This window comes from Schistocerca americana, chromosome 5 (assembly GCF_021461395.2).
Source record: "Schistocerca americana isolate TAMUIC-IGC-003095 chromosome 5, iqSchAmer2.1, whole genome shotgun sequence".
Taxonomy (NCBI): Eukaryota; Metazoa; Arthropoda; class Insecta; order Orthoptera; family Acrididae; genus Schistocerca; species Schistocerca americana.
In genome coordinates, this window is record NC_060123.1 from 657,488,362 (window position 1) to 657,510,957 (window position 22,596).

Here is a 22,596-nt window from a genome sequence, read left to right on the forward strand (position 1 = left end):
TCAAGAAGGAAACTATCAAAGAAACTAAATTGGTGCACTTTGACCTGACTCAGACCGTGGTGTTAGCCACTGATGCGTCTTTGTATAAAATCAGAACATTAGTGTCCAACAAATATTCAGCTCGAGCATAAAAATTCATCTTGTTTGCTTCCAAGACTTTAAATGAACATCGGGTCACATACAGCCAAATTGGAAATAAAGGACTGTCCATAACTTAAGAGGTCAATAGTCATGTTGGGTAAAAACTATAACGAAAAATTGTTTTTGTTTTGTAATCAAATGCCAAACTGATACAATTAAATTACAATTATTGATTTAGTTTCAGTAGAGGGAAACGAACCCTAAAGAAACTACATCGCATCATTGATAAATCATAACTTTCCACCAACAATGTACCTCTCACAGTTAACATTCTTTTATACCACATATTTCCTCTTCGATAATAAGTTTTATAGTAATACCAAACACTCACAAAAAATCATTCAAGGCAGTTTGCAAAAAGACAGGTTGTAATTTTGTGCATAGTAAATATGTCATATTTCAAGTGACGAAACTCGATGAACGCTGTTATACGGCATGCCCGCTCGCCTTCGATAAACTATGAATTGTTTGACTAAGAGCTGTCGCCAGCGCAGCGCTCAAACACACTGCTGATCATAGGTTTCCTGCAATTACATAGCGAATGTTGCTACTCGCTGTAGCAAGAATCAGTGAACATGAATTAATGCTTTAATTTTAGTTACTGTTTGATGTTATATCACGCAATGAATTTTGCAAAATTGGTACAGGCAATTTAAACGAATTCCGCAGGGTTCTATCTTGAATTAGGAGAGTAGAAGCTATGCCATTAAAGGCTGTTGCAATGTAACGAAGTTTCAGCGAATGTAATTTATGAATATTTGCTGTTAGTATGACTATTTTACCACAGCCTGCTTGATCAGTAAAGCAAAACACATTTTGGGCACTGGCATGGTACTACACTTTATTCATGGTAGTGAACTTTATTAATGAAGTTCAGTACCATGACATTGATAAAATGTGTTTTGCTTTACTGCCCATGTAGGTTGTGGTAGAACATTCACACAAACTGCAAATATTAGTAAATTAAATTCGCTGAATCTTCGTTGCATTGCAACAGCCTTTAGTGGCGTAGATACAACTCTTCTAGTTCAAGGTGGAACCCAGCCAAATTCATGTAAACTGCTACTCCAATTTTGGAAAATTCAGTGCCTGAAATAACACACACAGTAGCTAAGATCACAACATTAATTCATGTTCACTGATTCATCTTGATGAAGTTTCCATGTGTCCTCTTTAAATGAAACACGAATAACATGGTCAATTATAGTACGCTGTTCACATTAGGTCTTTCATAAAGTTCATCAAATTGTAACTCTTCATGGATTGGATCTAAAATATCTGCTTCAGGAAATCTGGTACTAACGTTGGAACAGGTAATCCAGGCAGTCGACTTGTCAAATTATGCCCATTCAAAATATCAGATTCTAATAGTGCTCAGTTGTAAGAAATTTCTTCATTGCATTCACTTGAAATATCTTCGAAAAGAAATATTCTAATTTCAAGCCACAATGCTAAACTACCTGCTGGTAAGTTCAGTGCACAGGTTATGCATGCCACCCAGTGTTGCCGTCAGGAAATAACAATTGATATGGTAATGGTTCCAGTGATGAATCTAAAATAGAGATATTTTTCACTGTATGAGTGGGTTTAAAAAAACACACCTACTCTTTTTCGAATGGTGCTCACCATCAACTGTGGTAAAAACAGTAGCCACATCAGTTTTAATTGGAATGCTGGAGGTCTAAATTTTTGTCAACCATAATAACCGAACAAATTTCTCTATTTTCATTTTCTGTTCTTACACAATAGCCTTTTATTGCAGTGAAATAAAACACCAAAGGGTTAGCATGTTCTAATTTAACAGCAGTTTCACGCATTACATTATCAGGCTGATTTCATTGTTCATTCAGTCTCTAGAGAACAGTAGTGTCGATGTCATAGAAAGATATTGCGCATGACATGGTGAACGACCATACATATAAGTGATTGGACCTGATCTACGATAAAAAGTGTTGTATACCTTAAAGTAACAGAGTCCACGTAAAATTGAGCCTGAAGATTTGGCCTCAGAACTGACCATGACAAATGGTGCATTGTAGCTACTAATATTACTGAAATAATTCTTCGATTTCTCTTGAATTCTTGGAAAATTTGAAGTGCCTTGAAAAATTAATTTTATATTAATGCCGACAAATTAACTTTTCCCTTATGACAACACAATGTGAATGCCATTGTATCACGCACAGTAACCTCGGTTGCTAAATGTTTTCCATTACAAAATCTGCACTGCCAATTCATCAAACTGCTATTGTAACTCTCAAAAATATGTGAAATTACCTTCAGTCTTCATTAAATGTATTTTCACGAAACGTTGTTAATTTCGTGTGTCATTTTCCCATAGCACCTGATCGGTACGAAGGGCAAGAGTTTTTAGCACTTCAGTTTTCGATGTTCATGTACTGGAGATTTTAAGGCGTGATAGAGAAGGTATAATCAGAGTTACGAATATGAAAGCATCTACTTTCTTCTACCTTTCTTAATGGCTATGTGCGTACGTGATATGCTTTTCTTTGTGCACATCTATGGCAAAGTACCTTTCAAATTACGTAAATTTCATAGGCCCCCTTCTATAAAAAATCGGAACTTCAATTTTCGTGTTCACGTATTAATATAATGACGGTATCTCAGTTTCGCATTAACGTATTAATAATATGACTACAATCTATTAGCCATCATATTCGCAAATGAAACTGCAATCCCTTACAGCGCCACAGAAATCATCTACCCATTCTGAATATGTCTGCCCATGTTTCTTTTTTGTGCTGAGGAACTTGCATGGGGCCCTCGCCACAAACCTTTTTGCTTTTAAATGGGCCGATAGTTTATAACTAGCTAGGAATATTTTTTGTTACTGCTGTCCTTTTGCTCAAATGTTCAAATGTGTGTGGTTTCGTAAGGGACCAACGCAATCCGTGACATGGCGCCTCTAACCGCTCGGCCACTTCGTGCGGCGTCCTTTTGCCCAAAGAGCTTCGTCAGCATGCCAATCGTGTCAGTGCCGATCCATGACAGAAAACACACACGTTTCTGGTCGTCATCTGTTAGCAAGGTTGCCTCGAAATGTTGATCTAGGCGTATAGGTATCCGTACCATCGTTTCTTTGTTCTTTCGAACATGTCAAACGTTGGTTTTTTGATCCAGTGACGCAACACTGTGTTTTGCCGTCAGTTTAATAAATTGCTTTACTCTTCTGATGCATCCTGATGTTGTTCTATAAACTGACGCTGTTGGAGCGTCAACACCTCGATATAAGCTCCGTGAGTTCTGCCGATACCAGTATGGTTCGTTAAAGTCTTGAACGTGGCTGGAGGCAGCAGCTGTAGAATACAGTGCTCTCGAGGAAATATGAAAAACAGCCAAATCAGTTAGAACAGTAAAGAAGATACATAAATACGTATAAAAAACACTAACTTTGATGTACGTTCTGGGAAATTTTCCTACGAAATTATGGTGACGACTCCGCTGTATGTATCTAATTGAATCCCCCCTTTCCCCCTTTTTCCATCCTTCCACTTACCCCCCCCCCCTTTATCACTTATAAATGACATACTTGAAGTATTTTATATTTGACTTGTGTTCTTGGTTCCTAAAAAATTTTTTGGGCGATGACCAAGTAAAACGCTGTACGGTTGTCTTTTCATACTATCGTATTGGCACTAAGTTCCTCCTTTTTTATGTCAGTGTTTTAATACTGCAGTCGTTTCCTAGTCAGTTCATTGCTATTCTTTCCGTTACTGTTACGCACTAATCCTGCACATGCATCTACTGCTCTCTCGTGTTCTAAATTTTCCTCAACTCAGTTCAAGAGACATCGGTGTGGCGTCAGTTCACTAGATGTAGTTGTGAAACACTTTCTAATGGCAGTCAGCATGGTATGTTGTGATACCATTATTACGGATCTGAATTTTATCTTCGTTTGTACCTTATGGCAACATTTTTATCGTAACTCCAAAACATTATATAAAGTGAGTGTAAATATTCTTTGTAAGTCAGTGATTTTTTTGTCACTTCTAGTTTATACCTATATTTTTAACACGTATAGATTGTTAACCGATTTAAGTGTCAGTTATTGATACTTCTGAACATGACGTTTTTATAGACGTCGAAACCTAGGTCAAGGGATTCCAATAAATATTTATTCTATTGTAACTCCTTTGGCTGTTTCTTACTTTTCTTCTCGAAAATTTGGCTCACCTTTACGATTCTTTGAGTTGTAGTCACCAGGTTGTGTGGTACTTGGTTACCGGCCACGTAATTATAATTCTTGAAATTGCCGGCGTATTAATACAGACGTTTGTTAACACAAAAAGACACAGCAGAATTTCTGTACAGTAACAGTGGAACATACGCGAATGTACCAAATTAACAACAACTCAACACAAAACTAAAACTCATGGCACATCTACATATGCCTAGAAATTTTACTAAAATGTGGGAAAGTTCAAAAATAGTAAACATATAATACAATTAAAAAAAAACAAGAAAAACTTGCTCAAGTCTTATGTAACTTTTTCTTTATTTTGCATGTTTCACTAGACTAACACGAGCATCTTCAGAACTGTGTAAATAGAATGCGTTACACCATCATTCAAAAAGACAAAATTAACAGATTCTACTCACAACATGGCAGATAACATTACGTGGTATTTACAACCCGTTATGAATCTTAGAAACTTGTTCATGGCCCTTAAAAGTGGCAACTCTTTACCGTCTTTATGACGTTAGCAGAACCAACATGAATGGTCTTCCTGTTTGCCATGTGGCTTAAATACGAAAGTTCCACAAAATTTCAAATTGCTACCTTGAAGGATATGAGCAAGTAGGTATTCATACCAAATATGTGCTTTATATATATATATATATATATATATATATATATATATATATATATATATATATATATATATATGTGTGTGTGTGTGTGTGTGTGTGAGTGTGCGCTGTAAACACACTACACTCTGTATAGTTTGATGTAATAGTTGTAGATGTAAGAGCACTCATGCCATTACATATGAATGGTATGTTTAATCTGCATTGAAATAGCTGATTTTTAATGTCATTATTAACCTATTATATACATGACATGTATATTAATGCCTGGAAAAGTAGCGATTATGATTTCAATTTGTAATTTTATTACGTATCTTCAAAATTATTTTAATGACCATGTATGTCTTTTAGATTTGTATGTGTGAACGCCCAGAACAGCAGTGGGTATTTGCCATAGTTTAGTGATAGAAGTTTAGGGATATGAGTGTTTTTTGTGTTGCACATAAGACTTCATGAGGTAGTTTCAACGAAAGCGGATATTGTCAAGACCTTGAGTCACTCACCAAGAAATCATATGTCTTGCTGTTTAATCTTAGAATGCACCTGACCAGACAGTTTAGATTAACTGTGCACAACCAACTTACACCATTTTATGTACACCGGCAGTGCTATACACTGTCCGATATTTGCAACGAGTGGCCCTCGGCCGTGTAATGTAAGTTATCATATTGTAAGTTGACTTTGTTAATTTATCTTATCATATGGTGGTGTAACACATTGTATTTGCACTGTCCTGAAAATGCTCACATTGGTTAAGAGAAAATAAAGCATATATGACGGTAGTATCAGTTCCCGAAAGAACGGTTACTGTTGATGACCATGCAGCTTTGCTAGAAATGAAATGATAATTAGATGGACACCCTAGCTGCAAACAGACGTTGATATACTTCATTAGGGACATGTTGGAAATGTGTGCGCCGACCGGGACTCGAACCCGGGATCTCCTGCTTACATGGCAGACGCTCTATCCATCTGAGCCACCGGGGGCACAGAGGATAGTGGGCCTGCAGGGACTTATCTCTTGCACACCCCCCGTGAGACCCTCATTCCCAACACGTCCACACCACTACATTCGTAGTGCGCCTAATAGATGTTTGCCCATCATACTCATTACTCGTGGCAGATTAATCTACCGAGTCCCGTACGAGTTCGGGCATAGTGTGTGCGTTCGGACAAGAAGGTCAATGGCTGGGAAGCCATATTTTAACTATATATGACGGTAGTGTCTGTTCCCGAAAGAACAGTTTCCGTTGATGACCATGCAGCTTTGCTAGAAATGAAATGCGTCAACCATATAAGCAGGAGTTCCCGGCTTCGAGTCCCGGTCGGGGTACACATTTTCAACATGTCCGCAATGAAGTATATCAACGTCTGTTTGCAGCTAGGGTGTCCACTGAATTATCATTTCATGTAACATAAAGAAAAGCTCACATGCAAATTGTGGTGGCTCTACAATTTTATTTACGATAGTGATAGAAGCTGAAGAAATAAATTAGAATTTGTGCTATGGCCGGGACTTGAACCCAGGTCTCCTCGCTTACTAGGCAGGTGTGCTAGCCATTACACCAGCACAGTAGTTTGAATGAATAAAAAAATATGAAAAAATTCCATTTCTATCATTATTGTAGATAAAGTTGGGACTCAAATGTCTCGAGGAAAATGTAATTATATCTACAATTTTAATTTCTAATTGTTGCCGTTCCCCTGCAGGTAAAATATATTAACACAGGTTTCTCGCAGCTGTACCGCTACAACATAACACGACTTTGGTTAAGCGCAAAGCTGCTCTGTCATTTGACAGTCTCACAGTTTCCGGATTCCTCGCAGCAGTGCCGCGCGGCGTGATTTTCTACCGGGCAGTGTGGTGTGTGCCGCAGAGACGCTGCGCAAGCACCCGCCGCTGGCGATGCTGAACCGCGAGGTGGGGCAGGAGGCGGCCGAGGCGTCGGCGCAGCTGGGCTGCCGCCTGGAGCCGGGCACCGCCGTCGTGGTGCCCCTGGCGGCGCTGCACCGCGACCCCAGCCTCTTCCCGCAGCCGCACCTCTTCCTGCCCGAGCGGTTCACCCCCGAGGAGGCGCAGCGCAGGCACCCCTGCGCCTACCTGCCCTTCGGCGGAGGGCCGCGGACCTGCATCGGTAAGTCTGTCCGCCGCGCCCTCCCCCTTCCGAGGTGACTTTTTCCAAGAAAAGTTGGCCAGCTGGGGGTAGCACTCTCGCACTGAGGGTTCTGCAGTTCATCCATTCTGGAAATCGAGAATGCCGCGCGGGATTAGCCGAGCGGTCTTAGGCGCTGCAGTCATGGACTGTGCGGCTGGTCCCGGGGGAGGTGCGAGTCCTCCCTCGGGCGTGGGTGTGTGTGTTTGTCCTTAGGACAATTTAGGTTAAGTAGTGTGTAAGCTTAGGGTTGGTTGGTTGGGTTGGGGAAGGCGACCAGACAGCGAGGTCATCGGTCTCACCGGATTAGGGAAGGACGGGGAAGGAAGTCGGCCGTGCCCTTTCAAAGAAACCATCCCGGCATTTGCCTGGAGCGATATAGGGAAATCCTGGAAAACCTAAATCAGGATGGCCGGACGCGGGATTGAACCGTCGTCCTCCCGAATGCGAGTCCAGTGTCTAACCACTGCGCCACCCCGCTCGGTGTAAGCTTAGGGACTGATCACCTTAGCAGTTAAGTCCCATAAGATTTCACATACATTTGAACATTTTTTGGAATCGAGAATCTAGACCATATTTGCCTGTTATCGACAATGACACTGGCCATGTACTGGTCCCATGAATTCCAAGATTTTCAAGAATCTGTTAATTTCAATAATATAAATGTGACATAAAGTTACACAGGAGACAGGCGACCATTATTATAATGATCAGTAGCTCTCCATTCAGGCTGACTGGGCCGCAATGGTTATGATAGATTAATTCCGAAAGTCGCCATATGAGCAATAAAGTCGTTCCTTGGCTGATGTTTGTTGTTTACCATTGCAATCTAGTCACTCTGAATGCAGGGCTACTGACTGTTTTACTTTCAAGCTTGATGTCAGAAAACAAATGACAAAATAATTACCTTTTTCAGGATGATGTTGTTGTTGTGGTCTTCAGTTCTGAGACTGGTTTGATGCAGCTCTCCATGCTACCTTATCCTGTGCAAGCTTCTTCATCTCCCAGTACCTACTGCAACCTACATCCTTCTGAATCTGCTTAGTGTCTTCATCTCTTGGTCTCCCTCTACGCTTTTTACCCTCCTAAATTGGTGATCCCTTGAAGCCTCAGAACATGTCCTACCAACCAATCTCTTCATGCAGTCACGTTGTGCCACAAACTTCTCTTCACCCCAATGCGATTCAATACCTCCTTATTAGTTATGTGATCTACCCATCTAATCTTCAGCATTCTTCTGTAGCACCACATTTCGAAAGCTTCTATTCTCTTCTTGTCCAAACTATTTATCACCCATGTTTCACTTCCATACATGGCTACACTCCTACAAATACTTTCAGAAACGACTTCCTGACACTTAAATCTATACTCGATGTTAACAAATTTCTCTTCTTCACAAACGCTTTCCTTGCCATTACCAGTCTACATTTTATGATCTCTACTTCGACCATCATCAGTTATTTTGCTCCCCAAATAGCAAAACTCCTTTACTACTTTCAGTGTCTCATTTCCTAATCTAAATCCCTCAGCATCACCCGACTTAATTCGACTACATTCCATTATCCTCGTTTTGCTTTTGTTGATGTTCATCTTATATCCTCCTTTCAAGACACTATTCATTTTCAGGATATTTAATTACAAATTAACAGTTTACTTTGGCCGTGAAACCTTGGGTCTTGTCAAATTTCATATTCTAGGTAAACGGGAAGTAACCTATAGATTTTGATGAGTAACTTTGCGAGTGTCAAAATATGTGACCTAAGTGGGCACTTACTTTGATTGTGTTGACTAAGAACATTCAATATTTTTTTGCACCGCCAAGGCACCATAGACAATAGTATGTTACATAAATTTCAACTTGATCTGTCTAGTAATTCCTGAGAAAAAAAGGGGTCTTAACAGACGGAAGAACAGAGAGCCAGATAAGAAATAGAAAAAAAAGTTCTATTCGGATTTTTTCCTTTGCTTGTACAGTGAACCCTTACTTCTTGCCACGTTTTATAATTCTTGTCAGTCAGGACATTGCCTTTGTACACTGAAGCACCAAAGATACTGGTATTGGCGTGCGTATTCAAATGCAGAGATATATCAACTGGTAGAATACGGTGCTGCAGTTGGCAACGCCTATATAAGACAACAAGTGGCTGGCGCAGTTGTTAGATCGGCTACAACGGCAGGTTATCAAGATTTAAGTGAGTTTGAACGTGGTGTTATAGTCGGCACACGAGCGATGGGACACAGCATACGTGGGGCATTTCACGAGTGTACCGTCAATATCAGGAATCTGGTAAAACATCAAATCTCCGAATTCGTTGTGGCCGGAAAGATATCCTCCAAGAATGGGACCAACAACGACCGAAGAGAGCGTGACAGAAATTCAACTCTTCCGCAAATTGCTGCTGACTTCCATGCTGGGCCATCAGCAAGTGTCAGCATGAGAACCACTCAATGAAACGTCATCAATATGTCCTCTCGGAGCCGAAGGCCTACTCGTGTGCCCTTGATGACTGCACGACACGAAGTTTTACGCCTCGTCTGCACCCATCAACACCGACAATGGACTGTTAATGACTGGAAACATATTGCCTGGTCGACAGGATCTCGTTTCAAATTGTATCGAGCGGATGGACGTGTGCGGGTATGGACACAACCTCGTGAATCCCTGGAACTTGCATGTTTGCAGTGGACTGTTCAAGCCGGTGGTGGCTCTGTGATGGTGTGGGACGTGTGCAGTTGGATTGTTATGCGACCCCTGATACGTCTAGATATGATTCTGACAGGTGACATGTGCGTGAGCACCCTGTCTGATCACCTGCATCCATTCATGTCCATTGTACATTCCAATGGGCTTGGGCAATTCCAGCAGGACAATGCGACACTCCACACGTCCAGATTTGCTACAGAGTGGCTCCAGTATCACACTTCTGAGTTTAAACACCAGACTCCCCAGAAATGAACATTATTGACGATATTTGGGACGCCTTGCAACTTGCTATTCCAAAGAGATCTATCTCCACCGCATCGTACGGATTTATGGACAGCCTGCAGGGTTCATGGTGTCAGTTCTCTCTAGCACTACTTCAGACATTAATCGAGTCCATGCCATGTAGTCGTTGGGGCACTTCTGTGTGCTCACGGGGGCCTTCACGATATTAGACAGGTGTACCAGTTTCTTTGGCTCTTCAGTGTATATAGAAATGCACTACTAGCCATTAAAATTGCTACACCACGAAGATGATGTGCTACAGACGCGAAATTTAACCGGTAGGAAGAAGATGCTGTGATATGCAGATTAGCTTTTCAAAGCATTCACACAAGGTTGGCGCCGGTGGCGACACCTACAACGTGCTGACAGGAGGAAGGTTTCCAACCGATTTCTCATACACAAACAGCAGTTGACCCTCGTTGCCTGATGAAACGTTGTTGTGATGCCTCGTGTAAGGAGGAGAAATGCGTACCATCGCGTTTCTGAGTTTGATAAAGGTTGGATTGTAGCCTATCGCGATTGCGGTTTATCGTATCGCGACATTGCTGCTCGCGTTGGTCGGAATCCAATGACTGTTTGCAGAATATGGAATCAGTAGGTTCAGGAGGGTAATACAGAACGCTGTGCTGGATTCCAAAGGCCTCGTGTCACTAGCAGTCGAGATGACAGCCATCTTATCCGCATGGCTGTAAAGGAACGGGCAGCCGCGTCTCGATCCCTGAGTCAAGAGATGGGTGCGTTTGCAAGACAACAACCATCTCCACGAACAGTTCGACGACGTTTGCAGCAGCATGGACTATCAGCCCGAAGAACACGTCTGTGGTTATCCTTGACACTGCATCACAGACAGGAGCGCCTGCGATGGTGTACTCAACGACGAACTTGGGTGCACGAATGGCTAAACGTCATTTTTTCGGATGAATCCAGGTTCTGTTTACGGCGTCATGACGGTCGTATCCATGTTTGGCGACATCTCGGTGAACGCACGTTGGAAGCGTGTATTCGTCATTGCCATACTGGCGCATCACCCAGCACGATGGTATGGGGTGCCATTGGTTACACGTCTTGGTCCCCTCTTGTTCGCATTGACGGCACTGTGAACAGTGGACGCTACATTTTAGATGTGTTACGACCCGTGGCTCTACCCTTCATTCGATCCTTGCGAAACCCTACATTTCAGCAGGATAATCCACGACCCATGTTGCAAGTTCTTTACGGGCCTTTCTGGATACAGGAAATGTTCGACTGCTGCCCTGGCCAGCCCATTCTCCAGATCTCTTATCAATTCAAAACGTCTGGTCAATGGTAGCCGAGCAACTGGCTCGTCACAATACGCCAGTCACTACTTTCGATGAACTGTGGTATCGTGTTGGAGCAGCGTGGGCAGCTGTACCTGTACACGCCATCCAAGCTCTGTTTGACTCAATGCCCAGGTATATCAAGGCCGTTACTACGACCAGAGGTGGTTGTTCTGGGTACTGATTTCTCAGGATCTATGTACCCAAATTGCGTGAAAATGTAATCACATATCAGTTCTAATATAATATATTTGTCCAATGAATACCCGTTTATCATCTGCATTTCTTCTTGGTGTAGCAATTTTAATGGTCAGTAGTGAAGAAATATTTCAATGAACCTGTTACCTGGTTGTCCTAACGAGATTGCAGACGTTGGATGACAGCGCTTCTTGTTGGCAGGTAAACGCCTGGGCCTGCTGCTGATGAAGGCGGCGGTGTCGGAGGTGGTGCTGCGGTGCCACCTGCAGCCCTGCCCCTGGACAGCGGCGCAGCCCGCCGCCGAGCCCTGGGCGCCCGTGCTGGTGCCCCAGGGAGGCATCTGGCTCCGCTTCTCGCCCCTCCAAGATGGCTGCTGCGACGACCACGACGCGGTTGCTGGCGCCACCTCGCGACCTGCGAGCAATCCGGACGAGGCTGCAGGCACCAGCTTAACATAGCCCCCTGATGGTGCTGATGGAGGTTTCTGGTCGGCGCTGTAGAGCCAGCCGACTCGCAGTTTTTCAGTGTGTGGACCCATTAGCCGCCTCACTGTTGTGTATTACACATTGGGTCCTCGACTGCCCGCTCTTCATAACGAGTACTGACGGTATTCAGATCTTTCGAGATATGGCAGTAATAACACTGAATCTGCTTTGTTGATGAGCAGGATATCGCTTCCAAAGCAACCAGTTCCTTTCCAGCAAGATTTGCTTACCACTGTTGCGAACTCGCAGTCTTACGGGTATACACATCATTCCAGTCTCGACAGCCCCAGTGATTGGATGAAAGCACTGGGACGTTTCTACAAACTGACTATTAACCGTCTTAGATTTTCCATTTCTTACTTCATGTGCATATGGTAGCTTATGCTACCAGAGTTTTTTGTTAAACTGGCCATGAGTCTACTAATCTTATTTCAAACTATGCCGCCCTAAGCAGTGTAACCTCATAGTCACTGATTTGGATTTTTACGCTTGTGCAAATGTTAGATTCATACATGTATGCTGTTGTCTTTTAATGGTAACGCTGCTTAAGATATGTTGTTAGAAATAACTGCTTTTTTCGAAAAATGTGGACTACAGACAAGAACTGAACACGGAATTATCGTATTCGCCACCTGATGTTTCTGAAACCTTTCTCGAACAGATATTTCTGTTAATCAAATTAATCCGTTGCAAGATCTCTTTACGCACATTCAGTGCTCTTCCGTGTTTCAGACAGTCTTGGCTTGAGTCAACAGGTTACTAAAGTCTGCTTATTAATTTCCCAGAACAGAAGATTTTGTGGATTACAGATATGTTGCAAAGAAGAAAAAACATGGTTCTCGCTCTGAGCCACCATATATTTATCAATCGTAGGCTGTTTATAATTTGACAGAAAGCTAAACACCTATCTTCGACTGGGCTTAAAACGTTCTTACAGGAGTCTCACAACTACAGTATGAATTCTATTTGCCTAGAAAATACTATCCAGATGCGATACGCCAGTTTAAGTGTGAATAGCTCAAGAAGAACACAATGACGATAACAAATAATGAGTTGGATGATTACATCTGATATTAAGGATAAGTGTACTTCAACTGAGTTTCGTTTTAATGACACATGTTATCATTGATATGGTTTTACTGAAACCTGTATATCAAATGCATCATGTAAAGTAATATTTAAAATATGTTAATAAATATTTTCATCGCACAAGAGAACGATAGTAAGAATTCTTATTCTCATAACGTAGCTCTGCCAGAAAATATTCTATCAGAAATATGTTTAGCCTATACAGGGTTAAGGTATCCTGCAACAGACTTCCTGTAACTATGTTCAGAAAACTTTGTGCACAATATCAGTACTTTCACAATCGGCGAAATGATCTTCATACCGTACTTTGATCAATGTAAATTTTATCACTCACACTCGGAATTATCGTCGACTACGTTTGATGGATTTGTTATTAGGTTCATATCTTGTTATGTTCCACGTACCCATCAGTATGTTCATAACAGAGCCATCAATCAGCTTCAAAAGTGTGCTGTGCATTTTGTTTACAGACGCAACTGTAAACGGACATTTTTTAAGACTTTCGCGTCTTGGCAGCCCTGTTATAGAAGTTTATTACATTTTCGTACTCCATTTTGAAATGATGGCTGCAGTATTTTTCTGAAACTAATAGAACTACTCCGGGTTAGTAAGGCTTTTCAAACGTGAAAAACTGGTCGAAAGTACCATGTACCTAGGGACAAACATTCTATTCATCTTTAGAAATGTTGCAAACCAGAAGAATGTTGTCAGTACCGTATTTAAAACTCTATGTGTTACATTATTACTCTACTAGACACTAATACCAATAATCAAAATCGTATTAAGGAGAAGTATTATCAAAAACCATTTACAAGTTAAAGACATTTTGATATACAAGCTATTCGCAACTAATACATATTTCCATTTTCAAGACAAGGATAATTGTTAAACAAACGCAATTCATTTGCGAAGCTGACGTGTTCCACTGCAGAAGACTTTCTTCCACTGCACGGAACAAGATGACACACGACTGTCCAATGTCAGCTGGGTGGTCCCGACTGTGCGAGGACCCAGAGTTCTACCTGCTCTTCAAATGTGAGCGCGCACTCTCTTTACTAAATAAGTCATCTGCGCGGTGGTCAATTTTTGAATCAAATCAGCTGCATGTGAAGGAAAACAAAATTAAGCTGGCACTACAGCATTTTCCTTCAAATTTTGAGAGACTTGGGACCTTATATGGCGGCTAAGCTATATCAGACATAGGTATGGTTCAACATGCTTGATGAAATACTCATGCCCCTACTGTCTGAAAATTAAAGCCGAAAAACCTGTGAAACGCCTCACAAGAATTGGTTGCTCCTTCAGACCTTATGTAGAATGTTTCACAATGTTTTGACGATTTCAAATTTGAATAATGTGAGCTAAAAAAAAAGAAAAGAAAAAAGAAAATAAGATACACCAATAGTGGCGCCATCTGTTAGTAGTGCGGAGTGTCAAGTTCCATCCCACATGCAGTTCAGTAATCACGTCACAGTGGTCGAAGCAACATGGTACGTTCGCGATGGAGTGCTGTTTTCGCTATGGCAAATGTGGAATACCCATACAACGTGGCATTCGTAACGATTTCAAGATACGGCCACGATATCCAATTCCTGCTCGCGGGACATTGTTGATTTGGTAAGAAACGTCCGTGCAACTGCCAGTGCATCGAATCGAAAGTCAACCGGCCCTCGGAAAATCGAACTTCCAGAACATCGAACGTGTGCACCCCAGTTTACAGGCAAGCCCCCGTTGTTAGTTAAGAAAAATTGGTTCCAAAAGGACGGCGCGACATGCCACACACTCAACAAGAACTTGTGTAAGTTCTCCGTAAAGCGTCTGGTGAACCCACAATATTCAAAGGCGACTGTGTCGAATTGACACCTACCTCGACTGCCGTACTTTTCGAAGGCGAGAGGCTGAGAAGCCTGCAACAGTTTGAAGATCGAACTCACGACGAAATTTCAAGAATTCCTCCAGCAGTTACGAAAGATGTCTTCAAAAACTGGATGAATGCTTCGAGTATTGTGTAGCTGTGAATGATCATCATTTGTGCAATGCGGTATTTCACGAGCAAACTTGAATAAACGCTGCACATTGTGCAAAATGTTCGGCTTTGCTTCGCGATTAGTTTGTGTGTTGGTCAAATTTGAAATCGTCAAAGCATTGTGAAACACCCTGCAGTATTCTAAGTCCAATTTTCGGGTAGAATCACACACCCTGAGTGTATGAGATTCGTTGTCAAATATTCAACAAAACATGAACCTGACTTCATTAGTAACCAGAATGTGGGTTGAACTGATACCAACAGGTCAATGCAAACATTACCAAGGAGCAAATGAAACACTTGTGCACAGTCGACCTGTTTATATCAACCATCATCATGTGCAGTCGACCAGCTCGCTAAGATAATGTTGAACCTACCCGCACGCAGTTGGCAAAACAGTAAACATCTCTGTGCACAATCATTACACACCGTTTTGTGCACCTGGTTTTAAAAAATTCACTCAGCATAAACCTCTGTGTCTGAAGAATTAACTACAGCCTCAAAACAGTTTGAAGCCTTCCGCGGGCGCATTTTTTTGTAGAAATTCAGCGAAGATAATTTTTTCTATCCTGTTAGAATTCTGGTCATCTAACTATATTTATTTTTTGATAACTTTACTTTTGTGATTTAGGACCAAAAACTATCGCGGTACATACACTGAAGGGCCAAAGAAACTGGTGTAGGCATGGGTATTCCAATACAGAGATATTAAGCAGGCACAATACGGCGCTGATGTCGGGAACAAGTGTATGGCGCAGTTGTTAGATAAGTTACTGCTGCTACAATGGGAGGTTATCAAGAAGTAAGTGAATTTGAATGTGGTGTTACAGTCGGCGAACGAGCAATAGAAAAGAGCATCTGCGAGGTAGCGATGAAGCGGAGATTTTGCCGTATGACCATTTCACGAGTGTACCGTGAATATCAGGAATCTGGTAAAACATCAAATCTCCGACATCGCTGCAACCGGAACAGGATCCTGAAAGAACGCGACCAACAACGACTGAAGAGAATCTTTCAAACGTGACAGAAGTACAACTCTTCCGCAAATTGCTGCAGATTTGAATGCTGGGCCATCAACGCGTGTCAGCGTGCGAACCATTCAACGAAACATAATCGATATGGGCTTTGGAGGCCAAAGATCCACTCGTGTGCCCTTGATGACTGCACGACACAAAGCTTTACGTCTCGCCTGGGTCGTCAACACAGACATTGGACTGTTGATGACTGGAAACATGATGCCTGGTCGGACGAGTCCCGTTTCAAATTTTATCGAGCGAATGGACGTGTACAAACTCATGAATCCATGGATCATGTGTGTCAGCAGTGGACGGTTCAAACTGGTGGAGGCTCTGTAATGGAATGGTGTTGGTTGGTTGTATTGGGGGAGGGAACCAAACAGCGATGTCATCGGTCCCTTAGGATTAGGGAAAGTTCGAAAGGAAGTCGGCCGTGCCCTATCAAAGGATCCATACCGGCATTTGCCTGAAGCGATTCAGGAAAATCACGGAAAACATGAATCAGGATGGCCGGACGCGGATTTGAAAAGAACGTCCTCCCGAATGCGAGTCTAGCGTGCTAACCACTGCGGCACCTCGCTCGGTAATGGTGTGGTGCGTATGCAGTTGGAGTGATATGGGAGCCCTGATGCCTATAGATACGATACTGACAGGTGACATGTTCGTAAGCGTCCTGTCTGATCAAATGCATCCCTTCATGTCCATTATGCATTCCCACGCACTTGGGCAATTTCAGCATGACAATGCGACACCCCAGTGTCCAGAATTGCTACAGAGTGGCTCCTGGAACACTCTTCTGAACTTAACCACTTCCCCTGGCCACCGCACTCCCCTGTCATGAAGATTATTGAGCATACCTGGGATGCATTGCAACGTGCTGTTTAAAAGTGATCTCCAGCCCTCGTTTTCTTACGGATTTGTGGACAGCCCTGCAGCATTCGTGGTGTCACTTCCCTCCAGCACTACTTGAGACATTAGTCGAGTACATGCCACGTCGTGTTGTGGCACTCCTGCGTGCTCGCGCGGGTCCTACTCGATATTAGGTACGTGTACCAGTTTCTTTGGCTCTTCAGTGAATATCACCGCCACACCTTTGTGAGGTATTCCTTTTGTGAGCTGTTATGTGTTGACACTACTCGTAAAAAATTATGAACAGGGTATTTTGTTTTAATTTTATGTTTTCTTTTACTTTATTTAAAAAATATTTGTCATCAATATCAAAGTTTACTTATCACAATGTGAAAACAATCCTTGAAACTTTATCACACTATAAAGATATGAGCTGATACAGGTCACAAAATGTATATTGCAGAAGCGAAGCAATGTGTTCCGAAAATAGCAGTGATCCCACGATAACCGGAAACTGATTGTTGTAGCAGTTTTCATACACCTGCAAGCGAGCTACCACAAGAAGTCACACATCGACAGAGGTGATAAGACGTATTCCCAAAGCTTTGGGATACCCATGAGCTGGTGGTAAGTGTGCTGTCTAGTAACCATTCAGACACGGTTGTTTGGTGGGATATAAACTTCCCGCCGTCCTGAATGCTATATTTCACAACAAACCGAGACTACAGCTGGTGCAGCGGACTGCCTCTAGATGTCAGGAGCGTACAGAAATGTGAACACGTATTCCCTTGAAGGCTGTACAAATACATTTGGTGGGAAGCATATCCCCCACCGTTCGCTAAAAGACTAAACTATTATACACCACTTAAATATATAGAACTCGTAAAATTTAGAAATCTTATGTCTGACAGCAACAAAAAGTAGAAAATGCCGGAAACTACTTATCAGAGTTACTAGTGCGCAATCCTTCCTATGACTCTACAGTATGGTAACAAAAGTGATGGGATACCTCCTACTATCGTGTCGAACATCCTTTCGCAGGGCGTAGTGCTGCAGCTCGACTTGCCATGGACTCAACAAGACATTGAAAGTCCCCTTGAGAAACTTTGAGCAACGCTGTCTCTATAGCCCTCCATAAATGCGAAAATATTTCCGGTGCAGAATTTTGTGCACGAACTGACAGCTCGATTACGTCCCACAAATGTTCAGTTGGATTCATGTCGGGCGACCTGGATGGGCAAATCATTCGCTCGGATTGTCCAGTATGTTCTTCAAACCAATTGCGAACAACTGTGGCCCAATGATGTATGGTGCATTGTCATGGTCCATGAATGGCTGGAATTGCCTCCAAGCAGCCGAACATAACAATTTCTAGTCAATAATTGGTTCAGATGGACCAGAGGACCGGGTCCATTCCATGTAAACACAGCCCACACCATTATGGAGCCATCACCAGCTTGCACAGGCCCTTATTGACAGCTTGGGTCCATGGCTTTGGGGGTCTGCGCTACACTCGATCAGTACTATCATCACTTACCAACTAAAATCAGGACTCATCTGACTAGGTCGCGGTTTTCCAGTGGTCTAGGGTCCAACTGACATATTCACTGGCCCAGGAGAGGCGTTGCAGGCGATGTCGTGCTGTTAGCAAAGGCACTCGCGTCGGTCGTCTGCTGCCATAGCCGATTAATGCCACATTTCGCCACACTATTCTAACGGATACGTTCGTTGTACGTCCCACACTGATTTCCACGGTTATTTCAGGCAGCGTTGCTTGACTGTTAGCTCTGACAGCTCCGTGGAAATGTCGTTGCTCTCGAGCGTTAAATGAAGGCTGTCGGCCACTGCGTTGTTCGTGCTGAGAGGTAATGGCTGAAATTTGGTACTGTCAGCACGTTCGTGACACTGCGGATCTCGTAATATTTAATTCCCCAACGATTTCCGAAATGGAATGTCACATGCGTCTAGCTCCAACTACCATTCCGCGTTCAGAGTCTGCTAATTCCCGTGGTGCGGCCATAATCGCGTCGAAACATTTTCACATGAATCACCTGAGTACAAACGCGGCGCTCTTTTATGACTCGTGCACGCAATACTACCACAATCTGTATATTGGCACAACGCTATCCCATGACTTTTGTCACCTCAGTGTTAAGTCGATCACTGGATTGAAACACCGTCCAGAAAACATCATGTATTCCTGGGCACACTGTCCTCCAGGTACAACACTCTTCCCTACAAACTGTGATTCATCCACAAGCTCAATACTAGAGGTAAAATCAATTTCCTTGTACAGTATACATCCCTATCTGTTGGAACAGAACGGGTTTTTATGTTCTGATGTAAAACTCTGTTGAGTCACCGTCAGACATGAGAAGTGGAATTCAAAATTCTCAGATATTCAAGATGAAAGTAAAAAGATACCTCAAAAGCTACTAATACTATAATTCAGCAGAATATTTGGAGTCCAGGAAGTGCGAAGGCTAGTCATAACCTTAGAATTGTCTTCTGTGACATAAGAAGCTGCGACTGCGAAAATTGGAGACAAGTCAGTTCGCTCTTCATTTGCACCCTTCAATACGACACATTTCTTTCATACAGTAGATGACTTTACTGGACCCTCAGTTGTAAAAGTCTACATTTAGGTTGCTCGTTGCACGTTTCATCTCGAAAATCAACTTATCGTCGTTCTGGAAATGTCTGCCATTCAGTGGTTTTTTTCACCATCTTCGTATCCTTTCATCGAGCCACATAGGGTGTTAACGAAAAATTTGTCTCCACTTTGCTCTATCTTTATATGCTTTTTTCTTGATATAGTTTCCCAGTTTTCTCTTCTAGACTTCAGATTTTTCTTAATTTGATCCAGCCATCATTTTCCGGGTCATCCTACAGACCTTTCCAGTGCACATCCATATCGAAGCCCTGTTTCGGCAGAGGGTTCTCCTTCATCCTCTTCGCATGTCCATACAACTTGAGCAGTGCAGTACTCAGTCTCTCAGTCATTGACAGGTCCACTTGCATCTCTCCCCTGATGTCTTCACTCAGAATTTTGTCTCTTCTAGCCTCCTGCTATGCTGACTGTAGAAACTTCATTTCACATGCTCGTATCTTGCTCATATCTGCCTTGTTTATTACACAGCACAAGCAGCAGTATCTCATAATCGGCAGGAGATACGTTTTAAACATGGTCTGTTTGGAATGTCCCACACAAGCTTCTGGATTTGATGAAAAAGATTAAAACCCTTTCTTACTCTGATTTGTACTTCAAGTTTGGATATTCTACTTCCTAGGTAATTGAAAGTTTCCACACATTCCGTTTTCTCTCCGTCTAGTATCAGATGTCCTGCTCATAATCATTGCTACCGGTTTGCTCTTGCTTACTCTCACATGGCACTCTTTAAATCTGGAGTTCCATTTCCTTTACATTCCCTGTGCTTCTAATTCTGTTTCTCCCCAAATAGCTACGTCATCAGCAAAGACTAAAGCATTGACATGACTATTTTCCATCTTCATGATTTCTTCTTTTTAACCACATTTATAAATGTAATAAAAGACAATGTGGAAAGTGCACTACCCTGATGCACTCTTCTCTCTCTGTTCTGAACCAAGCCACATCTGCCGGTACCCACTTGTACACTACTTTTGCAGCCTTAATATAGCATTTCCACCTCCATTATTGGGGAGTTTGGAAACATTAGTTTTTCTGAACACTCTCAGATCTTACGCCCTGGCACAATGTCATACGCTTAATCCAAATCCAGGAACACGATTATGAGACTTTTACCCTTTTCCCAACACTTTTCCGTTAACGTCTAAGTGCAAAATATGACTTCTGTTGTTCCTCTGCTGCTTCTGAATTCACGAGTTCCTCTTCAAACTTGTTTTCTAACAATGATCTTAATGTTTGCTCAATAATCTTTTCCAACATCTTAAGACAGCGTATTATATGACGACTCTTCTGTGATTAGAACGCTTCCTCCTACTTCCCCCTGTTCCACTCATCTGGTACTTCATTTTTCTTCCCAATGAGTCCCAGTGTTCGATGTTGCTGTTGTATTCCTTGGATGCCTGCGCCTTGTACATGTCCGCTGTCAATTCATCTGGCCCAGATGACTTGCCTCCTTTCACTGCTTCAAGAGATTTTCAATGTCTGTCCAGGTAATAGGTAGTTGTTCTGCTTAAGGTACTGGTAAATCCTCTGTTTCTTGCACCTCCTGCATTATCTCCTTGTAACTCAGTAATGTGTTGAAGAATTTTTTCATCTCTTCTCTGATCCCTTCTGTATCCCGGATTAAACTCTCATTTTTGTCTTCCTATCGCTTTTATGCCTCCACTATCAGATCTTTTGCTTTTTACCAATCCATATACCATTTTTTTGTTCCATTGTTGTCCTCCTAGTCTTTGGGTGAATGTTTGCCTATTTCTTTCCTTTTCTTCCTTCACAACCATTTTGTCCCTATATGCCTGTTCCAATGCGGATAGCTTTGGGCATCTGCTGGTTTTATCCTGTGTGTTTGTCTTTGTTTCTCCTTATATTCGAATTTCTTTGCTACGTTCTGTTCTTTTTAAACTTTCTTTATCCTGTCATTCCACTAGCTAGTTTCCTTCTGTATCACTTTACCTCTTGTTTTATCATGGACTTGTCCAACTCAGTTTACTAACATTGTCTTAAATATTCTGTCTATGATCTGTCTATGATCTGTCTATTTCAATTTGGGTATTAACAATCACCTATTACTATAATGTTATTTTGATGGATATGATCTTCCAGCCCCTGGAGGAAGACTTCTTTGTCCTTATTGCAATATCCTTGTTGTGAGGCATGCACTTGTACAATTGTGAGCTGCACTGCCTGTTTCATTTATTGACACGTTTGCAGTTGTCAGACTTTGATAGAAGTTCTTCTTTTCCGCTTCCTTTAGTCTCCATTCTTTGATCTTCGGCTTCTTTCTTGAACAGGTTGTGATAGTCGTTTTCTGCTTCATATTAGCTCTAAGTAGTCTATGATCACTGTCCAGTGATTCTGTCGCTACGACATCTGCGTCTCTTATTCTTTCTCCGATATGTTTGGTCAGCCATCACGTAATCAATAACTGAACTGCTTCTTGCATCCCAGCTATATCTGATGATTTGATAGCTGTCTTTTTTTCTTTAACAAAGTGTTCTTTATCGGGAGTTTATTTCTTACACAGAAGTGTAATAGGTGTACTCCTTTGGTATTTCTTCCTCCACGCCGGAAAGCGGCCAGCACCTTTTCATATCCAGATGTGTCTATTTCAATTTGGGTATTAACAATCACCTATTACTATAATGTTATTTTGATGGATATGATCTTCCAGCCCCTGGAGGAAGACTTCTTTGTCCTTATTGCTATTCCTTGTTGTGGGGCATGCACTTGCACAATTGTGAGCTTAGTTTTCCTAGTATTTATTCTGTCTTTAATGATTCGCTCATTGATGTAGATGACATCTGCAATAGCATTTAAGTCCCTATGAAGCACGAGACCCACTCTATATTTTGTCACG

General features: G+C 42.1%; 1 protein-coding gene and 1 non-coding gene across 2 annotated transcripts in view; one reads left to right on the top strand and one right to left on the bottom strand.

Moving 5' to 3' along the window:
- The window catches only part of LOC124616617 (probable cytochrome P450 6a13), a 181,061-nt gene extending 167,853 nt beyond the window's left edge, over positions 1-13,208 (top strand). The window contains exons 7-8 of the mRNA XM_047144940.1: positions 6,849-7,106; positions 11,808-13,208. Coding sequence (XP_047000896.1) covers positions 6,849-7,106; positions 11,808-12,064 — 515 coding nt within the window. The 3' untranslated portion in view covers positions 12,065-13,208. The remainder of the gene's footprint in view (positions 1-6,848; positions 7,107-11,807) is intronic.
- On the bottom strand, positions 5,885-5,959 carry Trnat-ugu. Its single transcript has one exon. It is a non-coding gene; the product is annotated as a tRNA-Thr (tRNA).
- Positions 13,209-22,596: the final 9,388 nt, after the last annotated feature.